Raw genomic sequence first — 26,272 nt, 5'->3', positions numbered from 1 at the left:
TATTGAGCCTCCACGTGCCAGACACTCACTTTTGGGGTCTGGGAAGTATGCACTGAACAAGACAGAAAATTCCTGGTCTTTGCAGTGCTTTTACATTCCAGTGAGGAGACTGACGGGGAACAAGCGAACAGGAAGGGCAAAGGGGATGGACCCAGTATGGTACTACCAGTTTAGGCAGCCAGGGGAAGTGTTGAATGAAGTGACGGAGGGTGTGTGTGTGTGTGTGTGTGTGTGTGTGTGTGTGTGTGTGTGTGGTGTGTGGTGTGGAAGAGAATATGGTCAGCAAATTTTAGCTTGTGTTAAAGAAAGGAAGGCGGGCAGAGTGTCCTCCTGATGGGGCGCCGCTGGAGGGCTGTAATGTAAGGAGGGGGGGTCCTACGATCGGATCTGTGTCTGCCTTTTTACAAGGTGCTCTCTCTGCATGGAGAAGAGGCCGGTAGAAGAGCAATGGTAGAATCAGGGAGACCCTGGGAAACCCAAGTCCCAAGCCCGCTGGTGGTCTGGAAAGGGGTGGCATGCTTAGGAATGACGAACCGTCTTGTCCCAGAATAAAAAGGTTCAGGGATGGTGGTTGGGGGAACACAAGCAAAGGTTCTGGCTGGGGGTGGGCGGAGGGGGAGGAAGAAGGATGAGCTCAGAGGGACACATGATTTTAACAGGGGAGGGAAGGGATGCTAAGCATCAGGGGACTGTCCCATCTGAGCCACGGTACATCTGGACCTTCCATCTCACCTATTCCTATTTATACTTTTCTACTACACTCAAAACTTTTCTTCCTCCAGGAAGTCTGCCCAGATTAATAGCCCGGGCCCAGTGCTCTCTGATTTCCTTACCCCGATCCTGAAATTGCGTCCCTTAGTCATCCCTCCTACTGGACTATCCTCTTGGGAGGCAAGGGCACAGGGCCAAGCATGGTGCAATGTGTGTATTGGGAAATCCTGTTAAAAACATATAGTGACATTAGTTGGTGGTGGAAGCTAAAAGAGGCTGATCTGACTGGTCATGAGTTGGAGGGGCAGAGGTTGTCATCCAGTACACTTTTCCCACTCTTGATGGACTCTCTCCACGTTCTTTTCAGCGGGCAAATAGCCCCAGAGAACGCTGGTCCCAGAGGCAGCTGGGGTGGCTTTGTAGCCGTTGTCACACCTGCCTGGCATCCCGCCTGCAAACGTGTCCCTGGAGTTTGATTTAAGTTGCCCTCCACTCACCACGCCGGAACCCTTGGACAGGACACCCCCCTTTCTACTTTCTGTTACAACCGGCCAACCTTCGGATTTCCTACACCTAAGAATTCTTCACCAACACCACCCACTAGGACCCTGGTCGGCAAACCGCGGCTCGCGAGCCACATGCGGCTCTTTGGCCCCTTTGAGTGCGGCTCTTCCACAAAATACCACGGCCTGGGCGAGTCTATTGTGAAGAAGTGGCATTAGAAGAAGTTTTAAGTTTAAAAAAATTGGGCTCTCGAAAGAAATGTCCATCGTGGTACTGTTGGTATTGGGCTCTGTGGACTATTGAGGTTGCCGACCACTGCCCTAGGAGATGAACTGTATTTATCCCCGTTTCATGGGTAGAAACTGAGCTCAGTTAGCCAACGCACCCCAACAAGCTGGGGACGGAAGGGGCCCACGTCACTGTTTCGAACACAGGTTTTTCAGCTCAACACAAGGCGGCCCCAGGCTGTGCTCTGGTCTCTCCGTGTCTAGGTGACTGGAACAGGCACTGTCATCTTCTGTCCTCTCCACACCACCCAGGCACCATGTGTATGCCCCTGGCCTCTCCCATTTCCCGCCTGGCCCCGAGCTTCCAGCTAAATTCCCTCCAGTCGGCTCCAGATTCTTCTCCTACCCTCGGGCCCAAGAACCGTGTGCTGCTTTGCCTTTAAAGTCGTTCCTTTTACGTGGATTTGTAAGTCTTCTTTCTACCTTAGTCCCCCTTTTATTCCAGTCTTAGAAGACACCTGCCCACCCCCCAGGCCTGCCTTGGGGGGACCACAGTAAATCGCAGGAAGTTCGATATTTTTCTGGATGGCGGATTTTCCTATCTGCCTCTGCCCTCATGCCTTTTGGTTAATTCCCCATTTGTCTTACTGATCCTCTCCAGCAGGTTTCCAAAACTGCCGTATTTGAGAGTGAATAAGGGTGCTGTCTATAATAGTTCCACCCTGACGGCCCCCAGCAGACGGCACCTCCCCAGTCTGACCAACCGAGACCAGAAACTTCTCGAGTTGTTTTTTAATCTCTCAAGGTCCTTTGCTCAGAGCCTTAAATCCAGTGTAAACAGTTTTTTAAAAAGAAGAAAAAAAAAATAGCAGTAAACACAGCACCCTTGATAAGGATGTTGTGGCCTTGTATATAAGAGCTGAATCGACTGCATGAAGTTGACCACCCAGGAGGGAACTGTTGGGAGAGCCAGGAGGCTCCCCACAGCTGACCACAAAGTGGCCAGGTCAGCTCGAGACCCCCAGGCCAGCGCCTCTTGGAGGAAGGCCCTTTGAGTTTAAGGTGCAGTGGGATCAATGTTGCAGAAGGACCAAAAAAAAAAAAAAAAAAAGCCACAGGAGGCCAGAATTTCAAAACACACCTATTTGAGGCTTCCTCCTAGTCAAATATTTCTATTTCGCCCGACTTGTATCTTCTTTTTTCCTGGTTTAGGTGCTAGCCAAAGTAAGGGTGACTTTTTTTTTTTTTTTTTTTAAATCAACCCAGGGCCAGATGAATCAAGTGTGGAATTTTAGGACCAAGCAGAGACCTGATCACACCTTTATTTTCCTCCTGAAACTTTAGATGACGTGACTGTATAATGTGATTTTTTTCCCCCCCTACCCCTATCAAGTCTGGCTTTTCTCATCGTTTTGAGGTGATCCTTGAGTATCTGCTTGGGTGCTGGTGAAGCTCTGTAGAAGATGGAAGTCGGTGGGGGGGGGGTGTCCCCGATTTCATTACCTGCGGAGTCGGGGTCAGCAGGCCGCCCATTAAGTCCTGATGGGCAGTGTGAAGAGATGCCTGCCTTTTTCATTTGTTGGCACGAAGTGGGATTTCTGAGAAAGCTCCACGTCTGAGAGTTTGAAATGATCACTTCTCATCCACCACCATCTTCTTATTAGAGGGAATAAATAAACAATGTCTGATGAATGGTCCGGGGAACGCAGGCTTTCTTAAAGGCATTCGACTCCCAGGCTTTTGCCTGCAGTGTCCCCAAACGTCGACCTTTGTTTTCTGGCTCGTATCTTATTACTAGTTAGTTGGCATTTTTTTTTATTTTTTTTTGCCTGAAATCCCGTTGGCCTGGGTGTGGGGGTTCCCTGACTCCTTGCCAGATCCGGCTGTAATTAGTGCTCCGTTAAGACCACAGCTGTTAAGAGCTGTGTGCACTTGTGGGAAGAGGGATGGGTGAACTCCCAGGGACCGGGGCTTCGTTTCAGGCGTTAGCGGGGGGGGGCGGGCCCCCGAGACACAGTTCCTGATTGTCTGGTTTGGCAGCTGAATTGATCCTTCGCAGTTGGTGGGTTTATCCCGGTTTGTCCCTGGTGATTCCAGAACAGGTTGGGCCCTTCCTCCCCAGGTCACATCACTTAAGATCGGAATGCAGCTTTTCTACCACCCAGTTCTTTTCTCTCGGCGGGACCAGTTTCTACTGGTTTGCCTAGGCTTCTTGTCCCACCCTTTGTTGAGTTTGGTTTCTGTTTCCCACACCCTTCTTTTAAATAAAGAGGGGGGGGGCGGGGGGCCTTTTAAAAAAGTGCTAATTGTGCTTAATCGGAGATGTCTTGCTTAGTATTAGTGTCTTCTTGCCCTGTTATCCCCACCCTACCTAGGACCCCCGAGGTCCCTACTAGGTCTCCGGACTCTCTCCAGTGTGCGTTTTTCTCTGGGGTGGGGCGAGGAGGAGGGGTAAGACCCACCCTGCAAACTGCCCGCACCATGGAACAGCCACGGGGCTCCTAGTCCTCTGGTGACTCCCAGGGAGGGCGACAGGTGACTCTTTAAAAGCTAGTCTCCAGTCTGACTCAGTGACTGGTGTCCCTTTGGCATTTGTGTGTGTGTGTGTGTGGGGGGGGGTGGTTGAGGAATTAGGTTTCCTATTGTTGGAGTAGAGGAATGTGATAATTTTAAATTAATTGCCTAACAAACCACTGGCTTGAAAAGGGTTTAAAAAAAAAAAAAAGAAATCCACGGCTTGATAAGACCAAGGCCTTTCCTTTTGGCTCCCAGCTGTTGCCCTAGAGATTGGCTCGGAGCCCCCCTCTGCTCTTGCTCATTTTGCCTTTTACTCCACAGAGGAGACTTGTTGAAAAGGCTCTGCTGATTTTCTTGGAGGGGGAAAGGAGGTGCTGTCAGGAGTGTGTCTGTTCTCTATGTTGCATGCGCTCCTCGGTGGGGGCAGTTTTGAGGAGCGCTGGGGCTTGGCCGCAAATCCCCAGGCTTCACAGGCACACACGGCCCGCGCCCCCAGCCCCCTGCCGAGGAGGTGGGCCCTTGGTGGCCTTGAGAATTCACAGAGGCCATCGACGGGCTTCCTTGATTGGTCGCCTCCCCAGTTTAAATAAGTCCTGCCTGTGAACAAGATTTCTGCAGCAATAAATACTTGGTTAACCTCTTGATTTGCAGGCAGTGCTTGGGAAGGTAACCTGCTCTTAAAATTGTCAACGGATGTGACAGTGTATGTAAACTTGGGCCACCTGGAAGGCCAGAACACGGGGACCCTTTTCTTGCCCGCGGCGGAGGGCAACTGCGAGCATAGAACTTCAGCTACTTGAGAGTGGAACTTGCTGGGATGGGGAGAGAAAAAGGAAATTTTTATTGTGTTACGTTGGAGAGAGAAAACGCCTAGAAATGTTTTTAAAGCTTTTTTTTTTTTTTTTGGTGCCCTGCTGGTGTGGCTCAGGGGCTGAGCGTGGATCTATGAACCAGGAGGTCACTGTTCGATTCCCGGTCAGGGGACTATGTCTAGGTTTTGGGCTTGATTCCCAGTGGGGGATGGGCTTCGGGGGAGGTAGCTGATCAAGGTTGTCACTCATCATGGATGTTTCTATCTCCCTCTCCCTTCCTCTCTGAAATTGATAAAAAGATATTTAAAACATTGTTGTTATTGATGTTATTCTTTTCTGTGTCTTATTTCTGCTTCCTTCTCAAGACAGTCTTCCCCAGGTGTGAGTGCCTTCCCTTGCTTAAATCACCTGTGCACGTCATCTCCGCCACACAGGCAACCGAAACCCCTTTTGCTCCTTTCGAGAGCAAAAAGGTTTCAGGTGCACAATGTTGCCCACTGTTTAAGAGGTGAGGGAGGACTGAGTTACACGGCCACCTACAGAGTCTTGCCTTTTTTTTTTTTTTTTTTTTAAGCCAGGCTCCCAGCGACCACCGACTCTTGTCCAGAACACAGCAGATTAAACCCATGCCTGGCTTCCGTGACCTCGGAGGCAACAGGAAAACTGTGTTGTCTGTGTCAAAAACCTACCTTTTCGGGTGCTGTTTAAACATCTATAATTTCCGTGGGCCGTGAGCTCCGTGTTGGGAACAAATCTCAATTTTATTTGCTGCTGGAAGCGGCCTGGGCCCCTCATTAGTACATCAGAGGTCAGATGCATGCAGGGGCGGCAGCTGGGACACTAATGATTTCATACGGCTTTGTATGACCGCCGGCCGCCCGCGGTGCTGTAAATCGGACTCGGGGCTCTTAATTTTTTTTTTTTCTTCAAAACCTCCAGGGAGTGGGTCAGAGACCTGCCTCTTGTGAGATAGAACTTAAGATAATATTTACAGTGGAGGGCAGAGGAGAAATAATGCCTAATGTTGGGAGCATTGTGGGAAGAATGGTAGCAACCTATTCGAAGTAAATTACATCTGGCCATTGGAGTAGCTCATTTATGGGCTCAGCGAGTATTTATTAGGTTCTTAGCTTAGGAAGAGTGCCATGCCGAGGCTAGGCTCCAAACTTCGCCCCATCAACACTAGGTTGTCATCGTGTATAGTCCCTCCCAACCCCCCCCCCCCCCAATTTTTACAATTTTTTTAAAGTCCTCACCTGCAGGTATGTTTTTAAATTGATTTTGAGAGAGAGAGAGAGAGACAGAGAGAAAGAGAGAGGCTTCTATTGCTTCCTATGTGGGCCTGCCTTGACTAGGCATTGAACCTGTAACCTGGGTATGTGCCCTGACTGGGAATCGAACCCGCAACCTTTTGGTGTATGGGACAACACTCCAACCAACTGAGCTACCTGGCCAGGGCTCCCTCACCCTTTTTTAAAGATATAATTTTTAAAATTTACATAAAATAAATAGATTGTAGCCCTGGCTGGTTTGGCTCACTGGATAGAGCATCGGCCTGGGGACTGAAGGGTCCCAGGTTCGATTCCGGTCAAGGGCATGTACCTTGGTTGTGGGCACGTCCCCAGTTGGGGGTGTGCAGGAGGCAGCTCATCAATGCTTCTCTCTCATCGATGTTTCTAACTCTATCCCTCTCCCTTCCTCTCTAAAAAATCAATAAAATATATATTAAAAAAATAAAATAAATAGATTGTAAATTTGCAGTTTGAGTTTTGACAGTTGTATATACATCTGTGTACCCATCAAGATATTAGGGCAGCCGAAACCGGTTTGGCTCAGTGGATAGAGCGTCGGTCTGCGGACTGAAGGGTCCCAGGTTCGATTCCGGTCAAGGGCATGTACATTGGTTGCGGGCACATCCCCAGTGGGGGGTGTGCAGGAGGCAGCTGGTCGATGTTTCTCTCTCATCGATGTTTCTAAATCTCTATCCCTCTCCCTTCCTCTCTGTAAAAAATCAATTAAAAATATATTTTAAAAAAAGATATTAGGGCATTTCCATCACTCCAGAACAGTTCCTTTGAGTGCTCTCCAGTCACTCCTGTTTTTACCTGCAACTTCTCTGCTTTTTTTTTCTTCCCACCTCTGATTAGTTTTGCCTTCATATACATGGAATTATGCAGTCTGTTATTTTTTTATTCTGGCCTTTTCCACCAAAGCATATGCCTTTGAGATTTTTCTGCGTGATTGCAGCAGTCCGTGAATTCATTATCAGTGCTGGAAAATAGTCTGTTGTGTGGGTATATCATCCTGTTTTTCTGGTGTGGAAGTTTTTATTTCTAGACTGGAAGAATGTTTTAAACACCCAAGTTTCATTTAAGTAAGTAAGTTTATTTGATAAAAGGTAGCGTTCGGTAGGCAGTAATCCGAAACACAATTCTGGCATGTTCCACGTGCCCCTCAATGGTGTCATAACTGGGATCGGTCCGAGTGCATGTGTGTCTCTTGGCCACTGTGGGCCAGTGTCAGAGCCTTCAAGAAATGTGAGTGAGGCCTGGCCGGTGGCACTGCAGGAGGCAGCCAATCACCAATCGACGTGTCTCTCTCACATCTGTGCTTCTCTCTCTCTGTCCCCCCTCCCTTCCACTCTCTTAAAAAAAAATCAATGGAAAAATATCCTCAGGTGAGGATTAACAACATCATCAACAAAAAATGTGAGTGAGACTCCAGGCCGTGGGCGGCAAACCCTGCTGGCCTTGGTGGGCACGGGCCACGATGGGGCCTCGGGCTGCATGTGGTGGGACAGAGATAAGAGGCTCCAGCCTGAAGATCAGAATCGGCTGGAGTGAGGGAGCTGCTGCGGGGCTGGCTTCCCCAGAGGCAGGCACTGGGGGCCGGGATCGGGAACTTGTTTGTCAGCAGCGGGGAAAGGCAGGGGAGGAAGCAGATGCAGGCCCAGCAAGGCTCTCTCACTGCCGGCAAAATGGAATGAGCTAGAGGCGGAGCTCTGTGTCCCCCCGCCATCCTGGGAGTTGCCGTGTATATTGTCTCACACTGGGTATTTGATGACACGGTATTTATACTTTAAAAATTAGATGTTTCTTCTTAGGGCTTCACAAAGGCTCTGAGAAAATGCTGTCTTCCGCCCAACTCCCCCTGCCCCTCCCCACCTCCACCTCTGCCCTTTGTTCACCTGGTGGGTTTCTCTTGTCCGCTTACACTAACCGCAGCTCCCTGAGTAGCGCCGAGCCTGCAACCAGTTTACATACATGTCCTTGACCGGAATCGAACCCAGGACCCTTGGGTCTGAGAACCGACGCTCTATCCACTGAGCCAAACCGGCCAGGGCACCACCAGGTACTCTTTGATTCTTTCTGTTGCTTGGTGAGGCCTGGTGATGCATTTTACTTAGCGAGCTGGCCAGGCAGGTAGTAATGTGTGCCCTTGGGATCAGATGTGCTTCGAAATTTCTGATTTTAGAAAATTTTGAGGCACGTCCGTGGCGTTGTTACTAAATAGATGCATCTACATGCATCTATTTAGTCACAACACCACAAAATAATGAGTATTAGCGTTGCTTTAGTAAATACATGAAAACTCACAGTCACTGGTAAAAATCATATATCATTTTCAGGTTTTGCTGCCCAGTAGCTTACAGTCTTCAGGTCTGGGACAGTAGTCTCCTTCGTCTCTGCAGCAGCCACGACTGCGGAGGCAGAACACAACCAGGCCTGCCTTCCTTCTTGCCGCTCCTCTCCCGAGCGGTTCCTTCCTTCGCTCCCAGTCCCATCACTGGCCACCTCGCTTGGCGTCCCCCTGCTGGCTTTTTGTGTACATTGAGTCTTGTTGGGAACGGGAACAGGAACTTGCTAACCTGTGTTCCTCCCATGGATGGAGGTTGAGCTGACTTAACCTTGTTAAATTCGAGAATCCTTACTAGCCACACTGGACACGTAGATGCTTCCCCGATACATCCAGTGACATATCAGTTGGAAATGTGGCCAAGTTGAAAGTTTTGGGTTGTATAAAGAACAGGGGTAGTCCCTGCAGCATTGCTTGTGATTTAAAAAAATAAAATAAAAATCAGGACTTGCAGCCATTCTTAAGGCAGGCAGCTTGACCCAGGACACTCTCCAAGTTGAATATGGTTCAGTGAAAAAAAAAAAAAAGTCGACTATGATGTACCCCCGTTGGTCTTCTAAAAATTCCCATGGGTAGAATATAGCGTATTTTTGGAATGATTATGTAAATTGGGAGATTTAAAACTGTGTCTTCCTATCTAAATTTTTTCAGACACTCCCTTTCCCCACACAAAAAATTAAATTTGTCCTCAGCCCAGCTCTGCTATTTTGAGCTGGTGGTGCTTGTGCTGGGAAAAGGGTCTAGATTTCTTTCCCCTCTTTCCGGGGGTCGGGGGAGGGGTGCAGGTCACAGCAGCAGCACGTGGCCAGGGAGACAGGAGGAGCCCACCCCCGCCTGCCTGCCTTGGGTTTGGACTCGGTATTCAGTGTATTTCCCATAAATCAAGTAAAGCTTGGTTTTGGTGTTCGTGAATAGACTTCGCTTTGTGGCTGGGACTTCACTCCTTGAACTTGGCTTGCCTACTTTTTTAAAGAGGAGAGCCCGCCCCGTGGCACACACTGATAAGGCTTCTGGTTGTCACCAGTCATTCTTCATCCACTTCGTTTCTATCGTGGGAAACGAAGCAGCCCTTTTTGGGTGGGTGGGTGGGTGGGGACCTCTTTCTGTCTAAGCCGGAGTTTGTGCGAGGCCAGATGTCCCCAGTCATTTTAAGAGATGTTAGGGCGGGGGGGGGGGGGGGGGACAATCTCCAAGGTAACTTTAACAGCGGTTAATATATTGTATTTCATTTGTGGGGTATTTTGCCTACGCGAGGCCCGTCCATCCTTGGCGCTTGCATTCTTCGCTGATGCGGGCGGTTGTCTTTAAAACTAGAAGCTCGTTCTTACAGAGGTGCTGCGGTGTGGATGAATTCCTTGTGGGATCGCAGGTATTAGAAAAAGTAGGTTTCCACTAAAGGGCGCGCGCGCACACAGCGTCTCGTTCCTTAACAAAGCGCTTTATTTAAGCTCGGGCTAAGGTAAACCTGCCTGCTTGGTATTTTTATTTATTTATTTTTTCTTTAACCTCCCCCCCTTCCTCCCCTGCTGGGCCCACATTCCTGGGTCTTTGTCTCTGCCTGGTATTTTAGAAATTTTGGGAGAGGAAGGCAGTGGGTGGGTGGGGCCTCCTGGAAGCTGGGGGCAGGGAAGAGGGTGGTCACTTGCAAGGTCAGAGGTCGAGCCTGCTCCATTCAGCTGGGGCAGCCAGATTGTCGCCATGCAGGGGCGGAGGGAGGTGGGGGTGGGGGCGTGTCTGTGCATCTGCCTGGGAAGGCCCAAACTGGCAGCCCCAGGCCCTGGAATTCCTCCCACCAGAGGCCTGCTCCTCGCCCGCCCCCCCAACCCCACCCCCTTCCTGGAGCCATAGTTCATGGCCTCTGCTACATTTCTGGCCTTGGACCCTCCACACAGCCCTTTCTTTGGAAGACGTGGGTTTCCCAGTTTGCTCTGTTAAAAATAATCTTGCCGCTGATTCAGAGAATTGCACCCATGTACACATCCTTACCTATTGATCGTGCTTCACAGGCTCTGAAATATGGTGGGTTTTCGACCTTAGACATTTCAAGTAGATGAGATGCGGAGCTTCTAAACGGGGAGTGCGAAAATCTTCCCCAAGTTCCACTCCAACTTTTTGTTCGAGAGTTTATCTAATGGATCGCGTTTTCAGTATTTGGACAACCTGTGTTGTTGTTTTTAACGTCAGTGATTTATTAATTACAAGCACCACGCGGCCGTGGTTCTGCTCACCCACAGCTTTTTATGACCAGCTGGCTGGGTGCTGCCCACGCCCCGCCCCAGCGTGGCCTGGCGCCGCATCGATCCCATGTGAAATGGTGCCAAGTGGGATTGCGTCCAGGGACCCGGGACCCCCTTTGTCCATTTTTGGAGGTATCTGGGCTTTCCAAGCCTGCACATGGGAGGGGCCTGGTGCCAGGGGCTTCGGGCACCCTCCCCATCCCCCCGTCCCCCCGTCCCCCGCCCCGCTCCTTCCACCCTCTGACCAGGATTTCTTCTCTGGCCACTTCACCTGCAGCATTCTTCAGCACCTCTCACTTGTCGGAGTCACCAGGTTCCCCTTAATTCCTGGCAGTTGCACAACTGGCACCTGGAGCGGCCCAGAGTTATTTCCAAGCCTCTTGGTTTCTGAGGTCGAGACCCTAGAGGCACGGTTCTTGGGGTCAGGGTTCTTGGGGTCGAAGGGGTCTCCTGAGGCACCTGGTCAGCCTGGCTAAGGTTGCCCCATGACCAGGTCGTGTCAGGCTCAGGTGAACAGCCTAAGGTTCTTTGTCACTCAGCTGCCTGTGCAGAGAGATGAGCTGTTGCCCAGCGATAGCTGGTCAGTCCACACAGCTGTCGGGGACAAACAGGCTACTCCTGAGAAGAGGTAGAGAAGATTGCTTTAACTGTGTGGCAGGAGGGGGGCAGGAGACGGAAGGCTGGCCAGCATGCCTCCTCCTAATTTGAAAGGAACCTTCTGAGGGGAGTTTTTCACACTTGCCATTAGCATAGGGGTGATCCCTTTCTTCCCATGACAAATGGAGGGAGCAAAGGGAAGCAATGTGGCTGAAACCTGTGGGCGAATTGCTTTAGCATCACATCATTAAAAAAAAAAAAGAGAGAGAGAGAGAGAGAGACCCCAGGAATTTACCCCAGATGCATCCAGCGTCACGTCTTGTGGTTAGTATTTAAGGTTAGGTAGAGAATTTTGGGTTTACCAGATTAGAAAGATGAGCTCACCTCCACATGGTGGACCTGCTTTTCAGAATATGATGGGTCTTGAAGAAGGCAAGTTGCCAACAAGTGGTTTTCAGTCTACCATGGCTCCTGAACGGCATCTCGCTGGATGGCAAAAGTGGTAGAAAACTAGGAACCTGACCGTGGTCTCCCTCCTGTAGTATAGACTCCATAAAACATGCCACGTCAGAGCCATTTCTTTCTTTTTTTTAAAATATATTTTATTGATTTTTTACAGAGAGGAGGGAGAGGGATAGAGAGTTAGAAACATCGATGAGAGAGAAACTTCGATCAGCTGCCTCCTGCACACTCCCCACTGGGGACGTGCCCGCAACCAAGGTACATGCCCTTGACCGGAATCGAACCCGGGACCCTCCAGTCCACAGGCCGACACACTCTATCCACTGAGCCAAACCGGTTAGGGCCAGAGCCATTTCTTAAAAGTAGGAACGGAATATTCTAAATCTTTGCCTCTAACCCAGAGTGGAGCAGGCCTGTCGACTGGGCTGAGCCGCTTGAGACATCATTTCCTAGTGGGTGTGCTTCATGCCAAGACTTGGATGGGCCAGTACAGTGATCTGGAAAAGGAGAGAAACAGCATTCTCCCTGTCTGCCTCGGGGCTGTTTCTGTGTGGGACTTTCAGCCTAATAGGAACTTTCTGGCTTCAGGGCTCCCACCAACCCTTTCTCCCTCCTTATCTCTGTCTCCCTGTCTCCGCTTCTCAGCCTGGATGAGCTCTGGAACCCCTTAGACCTCCAGGGGAGACCTAGCAAGGTGCCGAGGGCTCTGCATGAGGAGGCCAGGACCAGGCATGGGTTGGAAGCAACTCTTGAGAAGTCTCCGGTCACATGCAGTACCGTGTACAGATGGCGTGTTGTAGAATTGTGCACTTGAAACCTGTATAATTCTGGTAACCCGTGTCACTGCCATGAATCCAATTAAAAAAAAAAAGAAGTCGTAGGTTGGCCTCCTTGCTCTGCCTTTGCTAGCCGTGAGGCCTTAAGCACCTCAGAACCTCTTGTCTTCATCTGGAGATGACGTGCATGGAGCATTGTGTATGTGAGAGAACCCCCTTCGACGCCGCTCCCCTGCCTCCTGTTGCGTGTTGGCTGGCTTTGCCTCACACCCAAGTGTACCAGAGGCAAATTTAAGCTCTGCTCTTGAAAGCAGTCCAGCCAACATTTACAGAGAGTGGTGCTAAGTACCCTGCTCTGTGGAGGGGTACAAGACTGGCCCAGTTTCTGTGCCAAGGGGCTGTCGCTCTTGAGAGCTCCTCATTTATCAGCAGGTGGAGGCGGTGCCAGCCCTTCCTCTCCCTCCCTCCCGGCATGCTGGGCCCCAGGGAAATACAGAACATCGGCTCCCTCAGCATGGGCTGCCTCCCAGGGTCAGCGCCTTCCTTGGGACAACTTGGCAGGAAGAAGAAAGACAAGAAGCTGGCTGACCTTACCCACTAGCTTTTTGCCTTCGTTCCAGGAGCTTAAGCCCTTAGCTTGCTCGAGTGCCTGGAGAATCATGCTCTGCATGTTGTGCTAACCTCCTTGACCGGGGGGGGGGGGGGGGGGGGCGGGGTGGTGGTGGTGGCAGCAACCTGTGGTGTGAGGCTGGCTGATATTGGCCTCGAGCCTCGCTTCACACGCCCCCAGAGGCAGGGGAGGTGAGAGAAAATTTCTGGTGTGTTCTTTCATTGGGGCTACCAATCTCAGATCAGGACAACATCATCTTCGAATATTTCTGGGTAATTAATCTGAGATACAGGGTAATACACTGAGTGGCCAGATGATTACGATCTCTGAACGCATAATAATCTGGCCACTCAGTATATATACACACACACACACACACACACACACACACACATATATATACATATATATATATTAGAGGCCTGGTGCATGAATTTGTGCCATGGGTGGGGTCAGGCCAGCCTGGCCAGCGGGAGGGGACATGGGCGGTTGGCCGGCCTGCCTGCTGGTCGAACTCCTGGTCAAGGGGGACAATTTGCATGTTAGCCTTTTATTATACAGGATATACACTGAATGGCCAGAGTATTATGCGTTCAGAGATCATCATAATCTGGCCACTCGGTGTATTATTGCCTTTGAAGCGTCTCAGTTTTGTTTCTGAATGAGACTGGAGTGGAATGATGGTTGTCTTTTCTTTTGACCGGGCGGGATGGGAAGAAGAGCAAGTTGGGCTCACAGTTGACTGCACTGCTCCCTGCCCTTGTTGGGTGTGTGCTAGGTTATTGGGAGTGGGGAGAGGTTGGGAGCCTGGGATCCAGAGCCCCTGTTGCTGTCCTCTCTGACTCCAGGCCCGCGGCTCTCAGTAACGCCTGTCCCCTCTCTGGTCCCCAGGTGCTGCACCTGTACTGTGACACTTGCTCGGTGCCCATCTGTCGTGAGTGCACAATGGGCCGGCACGGGGGCCACAGCTTCATCTACCTCCAGGAGGCACTGCAGGACTCCCGGGCTCTCACCATCCAGCTGCTGGCTGACGCCCAGCAGGGCCGCCAGGCGATCCAGGTCAGTCCTTCCCCACACCCTTCACCTACTTCCTTGTGCATAAAACCTTCCCCACTACCTTTCAGATGGCGCGTGTAGATTGCTGGGCAGACGCCAGTGTGTGGGGGCCCTGTCGGAACAATGACCCAAGTGAGCTCATGTGATATCCATGCAGCAATAATCCCTGGGGCTGGGGCGGGAGGGGTGGGGACCACCTTGAAGTCTTGTGCAGATTAGGATGTGGCCCAAAGTTAATGGCTGGTCTAGGCTTGTTCCCTTCACTTAGCCTGGGCCCCTATCACATCATCTGTCTGTTTCCCATCCAGCCCCTCCCCAGTTCCAGGTGGACGACAGAAGGACTGGGAGCTTGACGCTTTTCAGACAGAGACCTTTGCTATTCAGATTTATTTATTTGTTTATAGGTGAGAAAGAAGCAAGCATGGGCAATTTCCCATAAGATTCAGAGTCTCAAAACTCTTTCCTGGGTGGTCAGGTCACATCCTGGTCATTAAGACTCTTGTTTCTGTTTAGTTTCTAATCTCTTTGGGGTTAGGGACACATGTAACTTGGGGGCATAGCAGCGTTCTCTCCCACAGTCAGGTAATATTGTGTGCCTGAACTGATTTTGAATCTCCTTGCCTGATCCAGGTTTTCGGAACACAGAAACACCACGAGATGTTAGCCTTTGTTCTGTAGGCTAAGCTGGAAAATCAGGGCACACTGCTAACCCTTGAGAAGAAATTGAATAGGAAACTATTGTTAGTTACACGCTAGAGTATTTGAGTAAGTGAATTGTTAAAAAAAAAAGCATCTTTTAGCCCTGATCGGTTTGGCTCAGTGGATACAGCGTCAGCCTACGAACTGAAGGGTCCCAGGTTCGATTCTGGTCAAGGGCATGTACCTTGGTTGCGGGCACATCCACAGTAGGGGGTGTGCAGGAGGCAGCTGATGGATGTTTCTCTCTCATCGATGTTCCTAATTCTCTATCCCTCTCCCTTCCTCTCTGTAAAAAATCAATAAAATATATATGTATTTTAAAAGGTATCTTTTAGCCCTAGCTGGTTTGGCTCAATGGATAGAGCGTCAGCCTTCGGACTGAGGGGTCCCAGGTTCGATTTCGGCCAAGGGCACATGCCCAGGTTGCAGGCTCGATCCCCAGTGGGGGGCGTGCAGGGGGCAGCTAATCAATGAATCAATGATTCTCCCTCATCATTGATGTTTCTCTCTCTCTCCCTCTCCCTTCCTCTCTAAAATCAATAATATATATATATATTTAAAAAGTATCTTTTAGGAAAGTGGTTGAAGAACTGACTGACTGTGTGCTCTAGGGAAGATGGTTTAAGGATGGTTTAGATTTTAATATATTTCTCCATAGCCGTCACTTTCCCGGGCGTGATATTGAAGTAATCTTTCTGATGAATCAAATTGTCTGGTATCCAAGTCCTAACATTGAAGGTTTGAGAGTCTGTTTCCGGAATGATTTACTCTGTCGTGTTCTCATTATGCCTTCAGAGTGTCTCTGTCTCGTGGCTGCTGTTACATCGCATGTGTCCGCATCCTCACTGGTACATATTCGGTTTTATTTCTATTCTCTCTTAATGACTGTGTCCTGAATGAGGTGGTTTGTGGTTTCCATTTTTATGCCACTACAGTTAGGACCTTTGTCAAGTGCTTGTCCCGCAGGCTTCTTTCTAAGACACCGTCACCTGGGGAGTTTAAAGAACCACCGATGTCACCCTTGCTGGTGTGGCTCCTTCGGGTGCCTTGCCTTTGTGCACCACAAGGTTGCCGGTTTGATTCCCCTTCAGTGCACATTCCCGCGTGGCAGGCTCAATCCCCAGTAAGAGGGTGTGTAGGAGACAGCCGATGGATGAGTCTCTCTCGTTGGTGTTTCTATCTCTCTCTCTCCCTCTCTGAAACCAATAAAAATATATATATACATTAAAAAAAAATTAAACATGATCACTGTTCATGTTAAAGCAAGAGTAATAGCTATTACACCATTTTGCACAAAAATGAGAACTGAGCTTAATGTCTAAGCATAATTGTTTTAGGTTGTACAGATGAAATGTTGAATCTAGACTTTTGGATTAACTTTATCCCTTATCTCCTGTTTGTCTTTTTTTTTTTTTTTTAAATTTCTTTATTGATTAAGGTGTCACATATTTGTCCTCATCCCCCCATTCCCATCCCACACCCCTCCCCTTGGATGCCCCAACCCTCTGTTGAACTTAAGCATTGGTTAGGCTCATATGCATGCACACAAGACCTTTGGTTGATCTCTCCCCCCTCCCCCCACCCTCCCCTATCCTCCCTCTGAGGCCCGATAGTCCGATCGATGCCTCCTTGTTTCTGGTTCTGTTCTTGTTCATCAGTCTATGTTGTTCATCATTTCCCCTAGATGAGCGAAATCATGTGTCACTAAAGATATACTTATAAGAATTGAATGTGCGACGAGCAATAATAGTTATGCTGACAGGCAAATGAATCAGTCTGTAGTGAGTTTCTTTCTGGACCAACAGTTCTTTTGAGACCCAATATCAATGTCCACCAGTTCCCTATGAGTACATGTCGGCACTGACCCCTCAGCTCTGGATGGTGGACAAATGGTGGTAATGCAGGTCCGACTCCCTCTGGTTTGGTCTCGGCCGGACCCAGGGGCACTGCTTCACCCGGATCCAGGGGCCCACGGCCTCACCCGGACCCAGGGCCAGGCCCACCCGGATCCAGGAGCCCACGGCCTCACCCTGACCCGGGACCCAGGCTCACCCGGATCCAGGGGCCCACGGCCTCACCCGGACCCGGGACCCAGGCCCACCCGGATCCAGGGGCCCACGGCCTCACCCGGACCCGGGACCCAGGCCCACCCGGATTCAGGGGCCCACGGCCTCACCCGGACCCGGGACCCAGGCCCACCCGGATCCAGGGGCCCACGGCCTCACCCGGACCCGGGACCCAGGCCCACCCGGATCCAGGGGCCCACGGCCTCACCCGGACCCGGGATCCTGTTTGTCTTTTATCATTTCTTGGATCATCCTAAGAGACTAAGGTCCCCTATGGACACTCCTACTTGCCGTGATGGAAAGTTGCCACAGCTATGCTGAGAATGCCTAGTCTCTCTTGTGAACTAATTTAAACTATCCCCAAAAGTAGATCAAGGAAACATTGTTTTTTCTATTATAAATATCGAAACGGGAGAACAAAATTAATTGCTCTGCCCAAGCAACCAGACCTCCTTAACCAGGGGCCTTCCCTTTTCTTCAGTGAGGACCAGCAAGACCTGTTGACTGGGCTCCTGCTTTGTTCCAGGCACTGAAATAGGTGCTTTCTGCATACATAGGAGTGCTTTTATGGTGTGGGTGTCCTTCTTTCCATTTTGCAAAGAGAACGCTTTGCTCCAAAGAAATTAACCTCAAGTAACCTGCCAGAGGCACACTAAGGGTGAATAGAATTGCAGTTTGAGTCCAAAACTAACAGACACTGTTTCTCATTTGGGAAGCATGGGAGCAGGTATCCTCTCTCTAGCTCCCCAACCCCCTCTTATGCATGTGCAAGCCCCCCTCCCCATGCAACCCCCCCAAATACGGAGAAAAAATCGTGGTTGAAGAACTTGAATACACCATGACCTAATTTAAAAATTTCCCATGCTGTCTTAATTAGGACTCTTGGTTGCAATGGACTAAAAGGGAATGAATAGTCTCAGGTGACCAGGTAGAAGAATATGGATGGATCAGGCTTCAGGTATCCAGGGACGCAGACCTTGGTGCCAGCACTGTCAATCATTTAGCCCTGTCCCTCTCTCCATGGTAACCTCATTCTTGCTACTGGACCTGGGCTTATCCATGTAGTGCTGAGAGAAAGGTGGGCTTAAGTGGCGATCGCTTCAGGCAGGCCTACACCGTTCAGCAAGCCACCCTCAGGGAAAGAGTGGGTATCCTTTCCCCCCCTCCTCTTCCCTTTTGGGGTGGGGGGAGGAGGCTGGAACATCCTATATAATAAAAGCCCAGTGACCGAAACGGCGGAACCATCAGAGACCAGAAGGACCATGGCCCCTTGCCCCGCCCCCCAGCGAGTGGTTAGGGGCGATCGGTCGGGCGATCAGGCAGGTGGGTGAGCACTTAGGAGCCAGTGGTCCTGGATTGTGAGAGATGTCTAAACCAGCAGTCAGACATGGCCCGAGGGGTTCTGGATTGCGAGGGGGTGCAGGCGAAGCTGAGGGACAACCGACCCCCCTCCCGTGCACACATTTTGTGCACCGGGCCTCTAGTCCATATACAAAATCCCAGGGAAGGGCCCTTGACTGGCCTGTCTTTTTTTCATTCCTCCTTGGGCACCGTGGCTGGGGGCACTATGATAGGGAGTTCCCTTTGGAGCAAATGAATGAGCATTTAACATCTCGAAGTAAAGGAGACTAGGCAGCCACATCTGCAGGTAGACAGGTAGTAGATTTAAGTCCTTCTTAACTTCACACCACCTTTAAATGAGTATTCGTAACCCAGAAATATATTTTACAACAGTGGGCTCAGTACAGTTTGGGGCGGGGGTTGTTTTAATTTACATTTAACAGCTTTTGCTTAGAAAAACTTTTCAGAGAAAACTCCATTCCCTTTCTTCAGTCAGAGGATATTTGTCTCACTGGTTTCCCCTCTGTATTTGGGAGATAATAAAAACTCACTAGAGGCTCAGCAGCGGTGTTTTTACCTTTTTTCAGGTCACTTCTGGGATCCTCGTCTATGTGTTTGTGTTGGGGCCAGAGGCTTGAGATGTATATTGGCTGCTCTCCTGTCCTTCCTTTATAATAGAAGGGTAATATGCAAATGACCAAACCGTGCAAGGACAGGTCACTATGATGTGCACGGACCACCAGGGGGCAGGCGCTCAATGCAGGAGCTGCCCCCTGGTGGTCAGTGCGCTCCCACAGGGGAAGCGCTGCTCAGCCACAAGCTGGGCTGGTGAGCACAGCGGCCCACCTCTGGCAGCACTAAGGATATCCAACTGCTGCTGAGGCTTCAGCTTCGGCTCCACGTGAGCCGACCTAAGCCGTCAATTGGACATCCCCTGAGGGCTCCCGGACTGCAAAAAGGGCCCCCCCTCCCCCCCAGTGCCTGAATGTCGTGCACCGGGCCTCTAGTAATAAGTAAGCCGCCGTGCCCTGTAGGCAGTTTGTGTATTAATCTTCCTCATCTCGTCTTGAGCACCTTCTTTTTTTAAAAAAAATTTTAATATATTTTTATTGATTTCAGAGAGGAAAGGAGAGGGAGAGATAGAAACATCAACGATGAGAGAGAATCATTGATTGGCTGCCTCCCGCACGCCCCCCACTGGGGATTGAGCCTGCTACCTGGGCACGTGCCCTTGACTGGAATCGAACCCAGGACCCTTGAGTCCACAGGCCAACGCACTATCCACTGAGCACCTTCTTTTCCTCCCATCCTGATGTCCTCATCAGCTTCTTTTCAAGATTAGTTTCTGTGTAAGCTTCTAATCATTCCTGAGTGGGAAGAGTATACATAAAAAAAGACATCTCTCCCATTGACTGTTTGCTTGTGTGTTTCTTTAAAAAAAAAAAATCCAGTGTTAAATTACAAGTGTTGGATGTACAGTGGACCATGGACCACAGTCCCCAATATTTATAAAAAGCACCCAGAAGTCAACCCTTTGATTAATTCTAGACAGCCCTGTAAAGGGAATTACCCTGATGAGAGTCTAGAGTTGCCCATAACAAAGAAAGCATGGAAGATGCTTGTGGTGTTACCTCATCATTTTTATTGCTTTTTAGAATATTCTATTACTTTGATTCTTCCTGAAAATATACATCATTCTGGTCACCTGTGTAATTAGAGGGTTTTATGAGGTGCACTGATTACCTGGGGGTATTCATAAGCAGGATAGGAATATGGTTGCTCTCCACAGAAGAGAGCCTTGATTTTTTTAAAAACTGTTTTATGTCTTTTATCACATTTAAGATGCCATTGGGTGTAAGATGCACATTTATTTTATATACAACGAATGAAGGAAAAACTGCTGACTTTTTTTTTGTTAATCCTCACTTAAGGATATTTTTTTCCATAATTTTTTCTTTTAAGAGAAAGAGGGAGCGCCCTAACCGGTTTGGCTCAGTGGATAGAGCATTGGCCTGCGGACTCAAGGGTCCCAGGTTCGATTCCAGTCAAGGGCATGTACCTTGGTTGCAGGCACATCCCCAGTAGGAGGTGTGCAGGAGGCAGCTGGTCGATGAATGCTTCTCTCTCATCAATGTTTCTAACTCTTTATCCCTCTCCCCTCCTCTCTGTAAAAAAATCAATAATATATATATATATATTTTTTTTTTTTTTAAAAAAAAAAGAGAGGAAGAGGGAGGGAGGGAGCGAGGATGAGTGAGAAGAAACATCAATGTGAGAGAGACACATCAGTTGGTTCCTGCATGCACTGCACGCTCCCCGAACAGGGTAGGGGAACAAACCTGCAACCCAGGTATATGCCCTTGACCAGGAATCGAACCCTGGACCCTTTGGTCTGCAGGCCAACGCTCCAACCACTGAGCCATGTACTGACAATTTTAAGATAAATCGTAGTTTCCAAGCTCTTAAGTGTGATTACAATTATATGAGTACAGTAGAGTATTTTTCATTATCTGCTATCGTGGCCTGCACATTTATGCACTTTTGTTACCTTCTGGTTATCGGCGCACTTTAAATACCAGCCATTAGGCCACCCCAGTTCTCCATGGCAGACATCACTAACCGCTCTCTGCACTCCGCCCTAGGAAACCCTGTATGGCCTCAGACTCCTCAGTACTAAGTGGTCAGCTGGCACGCACAAACCGGTTTCGCTTGCCCATATTGAGACCCTCAATTTCAGATGTTTGATTGGATCTGTGTTAACAATTTAGAAGATAATAACATTTTTTCTCTCAAGCCCCATGCTTGTTGGTTGTTGTTGTTCCCCCCATTTTAACTGCAAATTGTGTTTCTGTTTTCAAAGTTGACTCAGCCCCTTCCCCACTGTCATCCTCCCCAACCCACCTGCCTCTTGTCTCCTTCAAAGGCCCTGCTTTCAATAATGGGAACGAGTTCAGCAGGTCCTGGCTGCGCATCTTGGAATGCGGTGCTTGACTGGTTGGTGCACGATTTAGAAAGCAAAGATCCATTTTGTCTGCAACGCGGCTTTTACGACTCTCAACCCTAGGATTGATGTTATTCTTGCATGCTTTTGGGGGGTGACTGAGATTGAAATAAGAGCTTTTCACCCCTTCCACCTGCTTGAAAAATGGAAGAAACGGTCCTTGCTAGAGAATGGGAGTTCCAAAACCCAAGGGCTTGGCTTGTAGGGATCTGGCAGGGCCTGAGGGAGCAAGCCTTGCTAGGGGACAGTAGGGGAAGAGGTGAGTAGAGTCACACCGCACCCCACCCCACCCCCAAGCAAAGGAGGTGGTCGTTGCTTTCCCAGCCAGTTCTTGCCCTAAAGGAGTGTTGTTGGCCTTGTTATTTTCAAATCCTGAGATTTTTATAGAAATCTGTTCGGTATGTAATGAATGGCATTGGTGAAAATAGCAAGCAGTTTGCCACCTCTGCTGACCATTGAGGAAACATGAAGAAACATTTGGCTGGTGTGGGTCAGTGGTTGAGCATCGACCTATGAACCAGGAGGTTATGGTTCGGTTCCGGGTCAGGGCACATGCCCCGGTTGCCCGGGTTTCGGGCTGAATCCCCAGTAGGGGTCGTGCAGGAGCAGCCAATCAGTGATTGTCATCATTGATTGTTTTGTTTCTCTCTCTCCCGCTCCCTTCCTCTCTGAAATCAATAAAAAAGAAATATTATGGTCCAACTAGCATAGCTCAGTGGTTGTTTCAGGGCAATATCCCCAGCTTTCGGGCTCGATCCCCAGTGGGGGGTGTACAGGAGGCAACCGATCAATAATTCTCTCTCATCATTGATGTTTCTATCTCTCCCTCTTCCTTCCTCTCTCTAAAATCAATAAAACAATATTTTTTTTTTAAAAAAAGAGATATATAGACACAGGCTTGGTTGTGTCTGATATTGACACCTCTGTGCTAATTAATAACCAACACACCTGAAAACAGGGTGTGCCCGGCGCTGAGTTCTCCTCTCCCGCCCTTTCTCACCTGCACCACGTGAAGCTGGGGCTGCAGCACTCCCTTCCGGCCACTCCCTGGAAGTGGGAAGAAGGGACTCGCTTCTTCCTCTTAACTTCTTATTGTTATCAGGGGCGTATTTTCATCCTGGCTGCAGAAGTTGCTTCCAGTGTCTTGCTTTTGCCACTCCCAGGTTGAACTGGAAAAACCCCAATTTCTTCTCTTTGTTCTTGGGAACTCCCGAGGGGTCGGTGGCCACTTCCCCCAGTCACTGTCTATCTCTAATCCTCAGCGTGCCCTTTGTCCTAGCCCTGCTCCAATTCCTTGTTAGCCAGAGCCTTTACCTTAAATTGTCTCTGTTTCCATGTCTAGTGAGGTCTCTCTTTTTCCGAATCAATCTTGACTTGACAGCCTGAGACATTTGAAATCTACCAACCCCATTCTATCTGCTTGTATGCACACTTGCTTTTGTTGGTCATTCATTCTGGTTTTTTGATCGCAAGGGATAATTTAGACAAATTCACCTGCTTCCGTTTGTTGGCTACTTGTTAGTTTCCTAGAGCAGTGGTCGGCAAACTGCGGCTCGCTAGCCACATGTGCGGCTCGCGAGTCGCGGTTTGCCGCTCTGTTGACCAAAGAGTTTTGCCGACCACTGGACTAGACTCAATGCTACCGTGTAGTTGAAAGCTGTGAGGATTAGGCAATGGTGGCATATTGTGTGCAAAGAGGTAAAGGGTAGTATATGACAGTGGACGGCAAACTCATTAGTCAACAGAGCGGCAAACCGCGGCTTGCGAGCTACATGTGGCTCACGAGCCTCAGTTTGCTGACCACTATCCTGGAGCTACTTCAACAACTTATCACCACCTGGGTGACTTCAAACAACGGGAATGTGTTATCTCACCGTTCTAAAGGCTACAAGTCCAAAATGAGGGTGTCAGCAAGCATGCGCTGTGCTCCGACGGGAAGTTCTAGGGAAGAACCGGGGCTGGCCAGGTGCTGTGGTCAGCTCTTTCCACGTGTTCCGTTGCATTTTCCTCGCAGTCCTCCTTCATTTACCAAGGTTGGAGGCTAGGAACTCGTCCCAAGGCCTTTCAACTAGTAGGCGGTGGAGCCAGGATTTGAACCTGGTCACCCGACTCCTGTGTTGATCATCAGCCTGGTGTGCCCTGGACCGCCCCCGGTTTTTGACGTGTTCCATATTCTGGATACTCCTCGGTCCCCAGGGTACACGGATGGTTGGTCACCCAATTCCTGGGCCCAGGTCAGGCTCCAAACTCTTGCTGCTTCCCCAGGCCCCTCCTGGTTTGGGATGCTGGCTCTAAAACCTACTGCACCATCAGCAGTCAGTTTAGAACCCCTGATTTAATACCTCGGTGTCTCGGAGAAATCCTTTTGAAGACGTGTCATGTAATATTAATGAAAACACGAGGCCTTCTGTCTGGATTAATTTTTTATGAACAATAATACGTCTGATTAAACTGGCTGATTTACTAGAGCTGGTGGTACAGGGTTGGGTGGGGGGGTGGGGGTGGCGGTGTTGATGGTCTCTATCCACAGGGCACGGTTTCTGAGGTGACCCGTATTCCCAGTATGCATGTGGGGTTGGTTCTGGCTGGAAATGGCATGACAGGAAGGTGATGGATAACTGGTGGCTTGCAAGCCTGTTGTACACCCTCACGTGTGAGATGGGCCCAGCCTTCAGGGTTTCCCCCAGGTGGGCAGTAAGGCCAGACAGTCTGTGGGAAGGAAGTTGTTCGCGTGCCCGGGGTAGTACATTTCACATCTGATCCCTATTCCCGGTTTTCGGCTGCGACCCAGCTACACTGGTTTCACTGTTGTCAGAGTAGCTCTTAACAGTCCTGACATTCACCGGGTAGGTGCCATTTCCCATACAAAGACGTCCGGCGCTTGCCAGCAACTCCTTCAGTTACATGTCGGACAGATGCCATTCTCTCCCTAAGTGCCTGCTTTCTTTCCAAGGAAGTGGAGCAAGCGGTCTGGGGGGCCCTGGGAGTTCGCTTTTCAGGTCTGTGGCGTGGGGGGCGGGGGGGGGGGGCTTGGGGGGAGCAGACTTAAAACGTTTGTTTGGAGGTGTGTGAAGGTCCTCCTGATGCCATGCAATGGTTTCTGGTTTTCCAGCTGAGCATCGAGCAGGCCCAGACCGTGGCGGAACAGGTGGAGATGAAGGCCAAGGTGGTCCAGTCGGAGGTCAAGGCCGTGACTGCAAGACACAAGAAGGCCCTGGAGGAGCGCGAGTGCGAGCTGCTGTGGAAGGTAATGGGGGGGAGAGCACGCCCACCCCCAGGCCGGGCCTCCTCGGCTGGCCAGCATTTCTTCCGTGAACCCCGTGTCCGATCCTGGACCCCGGCTCTAAATGCAGATGACTTGGTAGTTTTCCAGAGTTCCATTGGCAGAAAAGCTCAGGGGGTCCCTGGAACCTTGTGGGGGTGCTCTCCAGGCAGGAAAATAACAAGAAGCCTTTTCAGAAGTGGTCGGGTACCGAGACCGGAAGGATTCCCGCGTTTTTCTGTGGCACAAATGCTCCGAAGGACGCTGAAAGGACGGACGATCGAAACCCTTGTTAGGAAAGCAGGCTGGTGGGCAACATCCTTGTGTTTGGTGTCCTGGCTGGTTACGCTTCCTGAACCCTTGGGGAAGGCCAGTTTTCCACTTGGCGAGGGCAGTGAGCGTGTGCCCTTTCTTCCTGTTGGAGCGGGAAAGCATGCTGAGCGCACTGGTGTGCTGTTTAGATAAAAAATCAGCTGGAGCCCTCTCTGGTTTGGCTCAGTGGATAGAGAGCATCGACCTGCGGACTGAAGGGTCCCAGATTCGATTCCGGTCAAGGGCACATGCCCCCGGGTTGCGGTAGGGGGTGTGCAGAAGGCAGCCGATCAATGACTCTCTCATCATTGATGTTTCTATCTCTCTCTCCCTCTCCCTTCCTCTCTGAAATAAAAAATATATATATTTTAAAAATCAGCTGGAAAGCTGGCTCTCCCTACCCAAGTCACCATCCCAGCATTTTCTTGTCTGATCTTCCCTCTCCCTTGTGAATGGGCCTGTGCCACACGCCAGTTCCACTATAATTACATTCTCTGAGCACGCAAGTGAGGCCGCACACCAAGGGTGAGCATAGGTGTGTGCATGCTTGTTTGATCATCAAACTATATGATGGTAGCGAGGTGGTACCTCGATTTTCGCAAGTGGCCCCGAAATGTCTCTGGGAGGCTACCTCGGATCTTGGCATGCTCCCATTTCGTTCGCTCCTAATCCGCTGCTTTCTGCTTCGTCCGACCTCTCAAGGAATACGGCTCAAGTTGCTTTTTTTGACAAGAAGAGAAAGACTCCATGGGAGGAAAAAAAAGTCCCAAGATTTAATTCAGCCCATATTTTACGTAGGGCACCTCTGTGGCCCTGACACGGTTATCAGACACTCCGATGCCCCCGTGGCCTGTCAGCCTCCTGCCACCCACGACTGTTCATTATAACGGAAAGGGGCCCTCTCCTTGCAACCCGAGAGCGCCGTGGTGAACTCTGCCTCAAACCCGCTCTCCGGGCTTTGCCGATGAAAAGGCCTTTGTGTGTTCCTGCGTATCTCACCTACGTTCTCATCCTCCCTCCCGGGAGGCTGACGCGCCGCCTCCTCCAAAGGTGGTTTTCTTTCAGGAGGAATGGAAAGCCAGTTTTGACTCTTCAGAGAAGCAAATTTTGGGAGAGGAGGAGAGAGAGAGAGAGAGAAAAGAAAAAAAGAGTCCATTCCTTTGTGCAATAAATGTTATTATTTCTCCTTGCCCAAGAACTCATTCTCAGATTCCCTCATTCTGGACACGCTCCTTTATCTTGACTTTTTTTGCTTGGTACCTCGCCCCCACGTCATGAGGGACTTCACCCCTCTCTTTTATCGATGACGAATTTTTCTGCCTGGGCACCTCTTTGTGATAAGGTTTTTGCCTCTTTGCATCTCAGTTATTGTACATGGAGATACCGGAGGGGCCAGGTGAACCACCTTTCACGCTTGTGGCTTACGCATTTCCAGGGGAGGTGGCT

The 26,272-nt window shown here is 49.9% G+C and overlaps 1 protein-coding gene across 1 annotated transcript in view; it reads left to right on the top strand.

Annotated features, from left to right (window-relative positions):
- TRIM71 (tripartite motif containing 71) overlaps nucleotides 1-26,272 on the top strand; it is a 70,606-nt gene that overhangs the window by 35,192 nt on the left and 9,142 nt on the right. The window contains exons 2-3 of the mRNA XM_079794444.1: nucleotides 13,981-14,148; nucleotides 24,365-24,499. Coding sequence (XP_079650570.1) covers nucleotides 13,981-14,148; nucleotides 24,365-24,499 — 303 coding nt within the window. The remainder of the gene's footprint in view (nucleotides 1-13,980; nucleotides 14,149-24,364; nucleotides 24,500-26,272) is intronic.

The sequence above is a fragment of the Cnephaeus nilssonii genome (genome assembly GCF_951640355.1).
Source record: "Cnephaeus nilssonii genome assembly, chromosome: 17".
Lineage (NCBI taxonomy): Eukaryota > Metazoa > Chordata > Mammalia > Chiroptera > Vespertilionidae > Cnephaeus > Cnephaeus nilssonii.
The sequence above is the reverse complement of the archived record's forward strand: the minus strand, read 5'-3'. Positions and strand labels throughout refer to the sequence as shown.